General features: G+C 51.8%; 1 protein-coding gene across 1 annotated transcript; it reads right to left on the reverse strand.

Annotated features, from left to right (window-relative positions):
• Nucleotides 1-223: 223 nt before the first annotated feature.
• SHISA3 (shisa family member 3) lies at nucleotides 224-4750 on the reverse strand. Its single transcript, XM_045474213.1, has 2 exons — nucleotides 4068-4750; nucleotides 224-772 (listed from the first exon to the last, which is right to left on the reverse strand). Exons 1-2 carry the CDS (start codon nucleotides 4630-4632, stop codon nucleotides 333-335), a joined length of 1005 nt encoding a protein of 334 aa, XP_045330169.1. The 5' UTR covers nucleotides 4633-4750; the 3' UTR covers nucleotides 224-332.
• Nucleotides 4751-9221: the final 4471 nt, after the last annotated feature.

The raw sequence follows: 9221 nt of genomic DNA on the forward strand, positions 1-9221 counted from the left end.
TCCTAAACATTACAGCTGAGTTGTCTAATTAATACATTTTCAGCCAATTTGCAACTGTCAATTGAAATGGTGCCTATTTTGAATAAAAGCAGCATAAGTTGAAATGTAATAATCACCACGTTTTCAAGGCCAGAAAGCAATTCTCTTAACGCACCCGTTCTGTGATGGGAGCTGGGAACCTTAAGACTAAGAAGGCGCTGTATTTTCCTAGCACATTCCTCCATGACATCGCCGGCTCCCAGGGAAATTTCCCCAGAAATACTTGCAGCAATGGCGACAGCACTCCACCTGTCTGCCGTTGTACGACGGGCTGGATTTATCGCTGTGGCCCGTCAGCTGGAACTGAAGTCCGGGCAGCTCTTCGCAGGCAGCGGGGGCTCCTGCTGGAGTGGGTAGGCGAAGTACTGGGGTGACACCAGGAAACCGGATGGCTGGGTCAGGTGGATTGGGTGGCCCGTGGTATAAGGTGGAGGCGGGGAGGGCACCAGGCAGCCCGGCTCTGCTCTGGCAAAGGAGAATCTGCGGATGGAGCCCCCAGTGGAGCTGGAGCTGGTGGCCGTGCTGGACTGTCTGGAAGGTGCCCTGAGGCTTGTGGAAGTCAAGATCATGGGCAGGGTCTCCGTCTGATAGCTGCGGAGTGAGAAGCGGATTGGCTGCTGTGACGGCTCCTTGGGTCTCAAGCAGGTGCAGCAATAAATAGCCACTAAAGAGCCCAGGATGATGAAGGCAATGAAGATAGAGCCAACGATGAGGAAGGGAACGTAGACGGGCTCTAAAAGGTAAAACAAAAAACACACACACAGGTGTTTGGACAAGAGTCTCCCAAACTCCAGGCACCTTTGCGGGGGGGGGGGGGGGGGAGGAGGTGAGTGACCCAGTATGACCACCGCTGTCAGCCCAGCCTCTCAGAGCTGGTAACCTCTAAAGTGCAAACTGAGATGACCCAATATTCTTGCTCCGAGCAGGGAGGAAGCAAACTGATACTGTAGCCTCTGTTAGCAATTAGCCGTTATATTGCACATCTGGAAGTCAGAAGGAACAGAACCTACCCTCCTGTTCATGCACTGGAGGGAGGGAAAGTGTGAGTTTTTTGGTTACCAGAACTTCTGGATGTAAACCCAGGTTTTCGGTAGTTTTACCACAGTGGGGCACTGAGGGCTCTGACCCATCTCCGAGGCTGAAAATTCATCTCCCATCCAAGAATCTCCAATCTAAGCAAAGAGAGCCAGGCCTGTAAATGAGCCCTCCATTATGAGACTATGGAAAGAACCATAGAAAGAAATCCACGGGGCGCCTGGGTGGCTCAGTCGGTTAAGGTCTGAACTTCAGCTCAAGTCATGATCTCACAATTCATGAGTCTGAGCCCCTCATCCGGCTCTGTGCTGACAGCTCAGAGCCTGGAGCCTGCTTCAGAGTCTGTGTCTCCCTCTCTCTCTCTGCCCCTCCCCTGCTCACTCTCTGTCTCTCTCAAAAATAAATAAACATTAAAAAATAAATAAAAATAGGGGCGCCTGGCTGGCTCAGTCCACTAAGCGTCCGACTTCCGCTCAGGTCATGATCTCGTGGTTCGTGAGTTTGAGCCCCGTGTCGGGTTCTGTGCTGACAGCTCAGAGTCTGGAGCCTGTCTCAGATTCTGTGTCTCCATCACTCTCTGCCGCTCCCCCACTTGTGTTCTGTCTGTCTCCCTCAAAATTAACATTAAAAAAATTTTTTAAATAAATAAAAATAAAAGTTTTAAAGAACTCCATAGTGGGCCCAAACGAACTGTGTCTGTGACTGCATCTTAAATTGTCATCTCTGGACATTTCTTCCTGGAAGTGATTTGGGATGCCCACTCCAGCTGCCACACCTCTTCCCCTCAATTTCCACGCAAACTGTGGGTTGTGGCCAACCTTAGATCATGAGGTAGCTCTTGGTGTTGGTGGCCCCAACTTTCCATGAGGGCATCCCTCCGTCAGAGCAAACCCATTTCCTTCTCTCTGTGCACGGCAGACATAAAATCTCCTACACCTGAGGCACCTTTGGGACATTCTCCAAGTGTCTCTCCTGTCTGATAGGGCCACCTCTGGATGCAGCCTCCAGCTTAGAAGTAGAACCAAGAAAACCTGCATTAAACTAAGACCCTACTGTGTGCCTGACTCTTACTTATGACCTGATTCAGCTCTCCTGGACACTCGGTGAGGAAGGCATGGTACTCCCTGTTCTCCAGATGTGGAAACATACTCATTTTTGACCTTCCCAAAGACACACAAGCAGTGATGGACAGGGAACTATCAACCCCGAGGGTTGGGGGTTCCTCGGTGTAAGCTCTACCGCCTACCGCCCCTTCTGCCATGTTTAGAAGCACCCTGTGGAAGGGGAGGGGAACGTGACTGCCTAGCCACTTACTCCCCCACTGTTCTAAACATTCATACACTCACTTAATCCACAGTCTGTCTCCTCTGAGAGCAATATGTGCATTTAAAAGTTTTTTTTCTTTAACGTTTATTTTTGAGAGGGGAGAGGGGAGAGGGGGCAGAGAGGGAGACACAGAATCCGAAGCAGGCTCCAGGCTCTGAGCTGTCAGCACAGAGCCGGATTCGGGGCTGGAACCCACCAACCTTGAGATGGGAGTCTCAACCCACCGAGCCACTCAGGCGCCCCAGCAATACACGCATTTTAGAGCTAAGAGGCCCAAAGGGTTAAGTCACTTGCCCAAGTGACCCAGCTGGCAAGAGGCAGTCACAGGCCAAGGTCCCTGAGATTTTGGCTAACCGCACCTCAGTGAGTGTGGATGCTGCCCTCTCTCCTGCTGGCCTGGGCAACACAGCGGAGCCTGGAGGCCCAGGACGGAATCCCCGCTGCAGACTGTGCTCTTAAAGCCTGTGCAGAAAGCAAATGGGTCCCCCAGGGTGAGTGGAGGAAAGCCAGGGGAACGAGTCTGTTATTTTTTTTTTTAACACACCAGGACGGCCTTGAGTTCTCTGCTTTCCCCCGAGCATCTTCTCTCCAGAAACCAATTCCCCAATCCACCAGAAGTTAAAGTCCTTGAGAGTATAATGGGGTTCTAAGACAAACCAGGGTCTGCTTTTCCTCTGGGTTCTTACTCTCTCGGCGGGCGGGGTTGGGGCGGAGTGGGGGGACTTCGGGCACCATTAATTCTTTCCCGGGGAACTTCTGGTGCCCGCTTCAGACCTCTGCTGTGGCGTTCTGGGGTGTCACCCATTCTTAGCTCCGCCCGCTCCCAGGGTTTCCACCGGTAAAACCACAGCCTCAAGCTCCAACGGGTTTCCCAGACGTTCCCATTCAGGTGGAAAGCTTTATTTTCTTTCCTTTTTTTTTTTTTTAGGTGTAAAGTTCCTCTGCTGGGGTCTTGATTTATTCCGCTCTGAAGTGAGCGGAAATTTGACCCGTGTTTTCCGACAGGAGAATAGAGGGCGGGCAGCCCCTGCGACCCTGGTTTCTAAATCTCCACCTCGAGGACCTGGGCATTTCTGAAAGGCGTGACAATAGGGGGTGGGTCGGAGAGGGTAATTCGATGCAGAGAAATGAAAGGAAGTCGGGAGAACGAGACTGAGGCTTAGGATAGCTACCAAAGATCCACCAAAAAAAAGTGGGGAGGGAGGATAAACGTGGCTGTAGTTCCTTAGCCCTGCGGGGTTGCAGATGAGCGCTCCCCGAGAGTTGCGGCCCCCGCCGCCGGCAGTTCCCCAAGCTCCCGGGATGACCCGGGCGCTCGATGGGGAGCCCCCACCGCCCTAGAAAACCGCAATCCGACCTGGCGCTGTCCCGGTAGCTTCTTCCCCTGACCTCCCGCGTTCCCGAGACCTACTACTGTCTTGCCCGGGGTCAACGGGTGCAAGCCCTGTGGTCTTCGCCGTCGCTTGCAAACTTTCCTCGGGCCGACCCGTGGAGACCGCGCGTGGCGGGAATCGGGATTGCAAAGCAATTAGGGCGCCTGACCCGAAACGCGACCACCCGCTCCGGCCCCGATGCCCCCACCTTGGCCGCTCCAAAGCGCGCAGACCCAGGACCGCCTGGGGCGCACACCCGCGGGCGCCGGGCTGGGGCCGAGGGCCCGCACTTACGCGCGGTGATGCCCGGGTGCTCCAGCTCGCCGCGGTCGTTGGTGCAGCTTCCCTGCTCCAGCCTGGCGTCGGCCGCGGCGCAGCAGTAGCGCAGCGCGCAGGAGCCGCAGCAGATGGTGGCGTCCGGGGTGTCGAAGTCCTCCGGGCACTGGAAGCCCTCGTGGTAGTTGCCCTGCACGTCCACCCAGCCGTGGCAGTATTCTCCGGACTGCTGGGCGCCCGCCGGGCTCCAGCGCAGCCAGCCCAGGAGGAGCCAGAGCGCCAGCAGCGCCCCCATCGCCGCTGGGCGCCCGGGGCGGCCGGGAGGGGGACGCGCGCGGCCGGAGAGCGGAGGGCTGAGCGCCTCGGTGCCGCCTCCCCCGGGGCGCGGCGCGGGCGGCTGGCCGCGGCGTCCGAGGCCCCTCTGGCGGGGGTTAGCGGGGGCCGGGGAGGCGGCAGCGGCTGCGCGGCGGACTCCGCAGGCCAGGCGTCTGCATGGTGCGCGGGGTCGGAGGGCGAGGGCCCGCGGGAGGCGCCGGCAGAGGCTGCTGCTGGGGCTGCTACTGCCGCCCTTCGCCGGTCTCATACTGCGGCCCGCGCCAGGGGCGCGCCGAACCCTCGGCCGCCGCCCTCCCCGCTCCTCAAGGGAGCCATAGCGTCCCGGGCGGGCGACCCCAGCGCCGCGCAGCGCCCCTCCTCGGGGCCGTCGCCGGGGGTCCGGAGCGGAGCCCGAAGGAGGAAGAATTCGAGATCCCCACGTGCGGGCGCCCGGGACCGGCGGCCCCTGCACCCCCGCCCCTGTCTGTCACCGGAGCAGGAGTCAGCCCCGCCGCGGCCAAGTACAAACGGCCTCCCGGTTGCTGACGGCTCTGCCTGCAAGGCGTCCTTTAAAAAGGAAGAGGGAGGGGAAGACGCCGAGGGTTAAGAAAGAGTCCGCCCTCCCGGGTCGCGCCGCTGGAGCTAATCACCGCGGGGGCGCGGCGCGGGCCGCCGATGCCCCTGCGCTTTCTGGTTAGTGCGCCCCCTCTGCCCCTCCCGGTCCTTCCCCCCCCCCCCCCCCCCGCCCACCGCGCTCCCCCAGGACTGAGCTCTGGAAGGCGGGCATCAGGCCTTCACACACACACACACACACACACACACACACCCCAAGTCTCGCTCGGCCCACAGAGCTCCACAGAGCGAGTGCGAGGGCTGCGGGTTTCTGCGGCCATCCACGCGCGTCGGCGCGCGGGTGGAGACGCGCGGTTGCCGTGTATGGGTGTAATGAAAAGCGGGCGCGGCGACTGAACTTTGTCGAATCTTCCGTCGCCTGTTGCACAGATGCGGACTCGATCCTGGGACACCTGTTCTAAGGGTTCAGAAAGGACAATGTGATTTTAAGGGGCCGCCGACATTTGCGCTAAGTTTTCCACCGAAAAGTTTCCATTTCTAAGAGGAATGGCACATTTTCACAAACAGACACACACACGCACTCCCCCCACCCCCAGCCCCCCCAACCTGCGTGCGGGCGGGTGAAGAATCGCCGGTCACCTCCACCAGCCGAGGGCAGCTCGAAAACCCTCAAAAAGCACGACTTCGTTCACGCCCACAAAGGAAATAAGGGAACAAAATTAATGATAATTGAGCAGATCTGAACTTCTGTTCGGGCAAAGAAACACATTTATTTAAATGATGTGTCCCCTGTGTGCTATTTTCGGGGGCACCGCTCCTTTAGCGGCGTAAGTGCCTTATGAAACTGGTGTTATGTGAAACCCAGGCTAAACTCAGGCATTTATTTTTACTGCGTCCTGAACTTCCTCTCGTCGTTCACTGCTATGTGTGAATATGTTCCACGTATCTCAACCAATTTGTCAAACACTCTGAATGCCCGTGCCACTGATTTAGATGTTGGCAAGTTAAGTGAAACAAAAGAGACAAAAGTTTGCTATGCACCAGCAATAAAAAGTGTGCGGTCAAAAGCATTTACCACGCCCGCGGCTTCCCCGTGATCCACAGTCAGTTCAGAGAAGCTTTTTTTTTTTTTTTTAACTCTGAATAAAACGGTTTCTTTCTTAAAATCCAAGTGAAAGTATATTCCAAGTAAATGATTTCTTCTGATTCCTTCATCTAAATATTGGGATTAGCAGTTAGTTATGAAAACGTAAAAACAATGCCCAACATTTCAGATGGTAAGTAGGACTGTGTAAATATTTTACTATATTGCTGTCTTAGAAATACATATTGCTCGGGACAATAATAAGCTATTAAATAAAACCAAATTAAGGTCAAGCTTTTATCCACAAACATACAATGGGACAGTTTTTCTTGACTTAAGCATACTGAAAAATTGTTTTTGCAGAAATTTCTTGGGTACAATGTTTTTATTTACAAAAAAAAGTGTTCTTGCCAGACTTAAAGTTTTTTTTTTTTTTAATTGTGTGTTAGGAGTGTTGTTTGGATTGTATATATCCTGAGCAATTAAAGGAAAAGGTCATTTAGAACCACAGCAAAAGTGAGCTCTAGTGATCATAATAAGATGATAAAACCGCAAAGACATGTTTACTGCTAATAACTTTCCCAGAACCACACCTCTTTATATTATTTTTGTTAAATTTAAAGGCATTCCATTACATCACAACTGGAAGAAGTTCTGCGACAGCAACGTTTGCTAGTCCCCCAAGGGTCAAGTTTCTCTCATTATCCAGCTGTTCCTTGATAGCATTAATATTTTAAGGAGTGATTTGTTGGCGCTTACCTCCCATTAATTACATTCTCCGTGCCACAGTGGGATTCTTTTCCTTAGGACATGAACTGTAATGAATTCCCTCATTCAAAGCTCCTGTCTATTTGACTTATTGAGAGGGCATTTTACTCAAATTTAGTTGGCTATTTACTCGTGGAAAACAACCAAACCTTCGAGTTACTTGATACTCCACAGATCGGACATGTGTGAATATCGGAGCAACTGTGTGCCACGCTTTCATATCTAGATCCAGGCGCCTTACAACAATCAGCTCAGGGGGCGTGCCCAGGGGAGGAAATGTGTTTGGTTCTTTGTCGTGAAAGAGCTCCTCAAATTTACACTGACAAATTAAACTGCAAAATTGATGTTCTCAGAATGCTCTTTGTGAACAGTAAAAGAATATGTATCTTTTAAACATCCAAATTTTCTGTTATTCTGTTACTACTTTCATAGGAAAGGAGGATTAACAACTTCTTAGACCCCCCCCCCCCCCCTTGAAGACTCTAGAGGGAAGACAGAGAGATGGAAAATAAAATCTATACCATCTGGGGTATTATGCGGAGGTTTGGGAAATTCTATATTTTTCCTTATCTCAGTAACACAAATTCCATATTTTGGTGAATAACACAATCATAAGGGATCATTTCCTCAGCCTACATTCTCTGGTGGCCCTGCCTCCAGGAAATTCTATAGGAAATGAGTTAAATGGTATGATGTCTGGAATTTGCTTTAATAAACACCACTAAAAGAGAAAGAAAGAGTGAAAGGGGGAGAGAGAGAAAGGAGGGAAGGAAGGAAGAAAGGGAGGGAGGGAGGAAAGAAGGGAAGTAGGGAGGAAGGGAGGGAGGAAAGAAGGGATAGAAATAAAGAGAGGGTAGGGTAGGGGCGCCTGGGTGGCTCAGTCGGTTAAGCGTCCGACTTCAGCTCAGGTCATGATCTCGCGGTCCGTGCGTTCGAGCCCCGCATCAGGCTCTGTGCTGACAGCTCAGAGCCTGGAGCCTGTTTCAGATCCTGCGTCTCCCTCTTTCTCTGACCCTCCCCTGTTCATGCTCTCTCTCTCTCTCTCTGTCTCAAAAATAAATAAATGTTAAAAAAAATTTAAAAAAAAAAAGAGAGAGGGTAGGGAAGAAATGGAGAATGGAAGGTGGAATAGAAGAATCTGAAACACAACTGGCAATCTGTTCATCATTGTAGCTGCGTGAAGGGTACTTGTAAAATTGAAATGCAATTCTTTCTATTTTTATGCGTGAAGAAAAGCTACATATGCAAGTGTTCTTTTATTTTTCATCGATAAGAATTGATAGCAGCATGAAACTACCACAGAGGAGTAAAGAAAAGGAAGGCAAAATGAATGCATTGGAAAGGGTTGGAATCAAAATGTACTAGGAAAGGGAGGCGACAAGGCCAAAGAAATACAGAAGAGAAAAATTAATTAAATAATTAATTAAAGGACAAGTCACTTTGGCTACGGAAATCCTCTCCAGATCATTTGCATTGGATCCAGGAATAAAATAGAAAACAGAAAGTGTTCAACCTTCCCTGAAGTTCCTTCCTGAAGTGATTTCTTATCACCTACCTTCCTTTTATAACTTTGCCCAGGACTTAATGGAATTTTCTTCCTTGAGTCACTCACTCACTATAAATCTCTTATTCCACAACCCTGTCAATCTGAGTTACTAGAAAGGTATTTTTCCTCAAATTTGCTTTAGCACATATCCACCACTGGAGAATAAATAGCACGGTGCCCAGAAGTGTACTCCCAGCCCCCAGCAGCCCAGTTCCCAGCTGGTCCCTCCACCTGCCCCATGCATTAGCCAGCCTCAGAGTCGTCATTTATGAAGAGGAGATTGGACGTAGTGCCCTTAGAATAGTGTTTCTCAAACCATAAGGTGCATAGGAATCACCTGGGGGATTTGTTAACATGTAAGTTTGATTCCAAGGGTCTCCGGAGGGGCCAGAGATTCTGCATTTCCCAAAAGCTTCTACGTGATGCCAGGGCTGGTCTGAGGACCATCCTCGGCACCCCTCCGGGCCTCCTCTGCCCTTGCCCCCACCCACAGGGGAAGGAATGAATGGAGCCAAAGGGACCTGACCAAAGCCTATTTCCTCACTTTCTATCTCACTCTCTGGGCCTTAAGATACCAGCTTCGCCTCCAGACTCAAGCTTACCTCTATGGTTCACGGAAGCCATTTCCTGGTCATAAGTGGTTCTAGGGCCAAGTGGTTAAGAACATGTAAACACAGGCTAAGGAGTCCAAATCTGTACAGGAGAGGCTCCCTGCAGTGCAAAATGGAGTCTGAGGTGGGAAGGAAGGGGCAGGGCAGACCAGGCTGGTGGCCTCCAGGTCTATTCTCATCCCAGCTCACACATGTTAGAGTGAGCCTCAGTAAATTGTCACAGAGGGAATAAGTGCATGATTGAATAAATGGCAAAATTAATGCTCTCCCTTAGT

The sequence above is a fragment of the Leopardus geoffroyi genome, chromosome B1, assembly GCF_018350155.1.
Source record: "Leopardus geoffroyi isolate Oge1 chromosome B1, O.geoffroyi_Oge1_pat1.0, whole genome shotgun sequence".
NCBI classification, from domain to species: domain Eukaryota; kingdom Metazoa; phylum Chordata; class Mammalia; order Carnivora; family Felidae; genus Leopardus; species Leopardus geoffroyi.

What these genes read in the sequence shown, in the direction of transcription:
- SHISA3 (XM_045474213.1), bottom strand. Translation starts at nt 4,632, where the DNA reads ATGAGACCGGCGAAGGGCGGCAGTAGCAGCCCCAGCAGCAGCCTCTGC. An exon ending in GCACCCGGGCATCACCGCGC is followed by an intron (nt 773 to 4,067) that starts GTAAGTGCGGGC and finishes TTTACCTTTTAG; the next exon opens with AGCCCGTCTACGTTCCCTTC.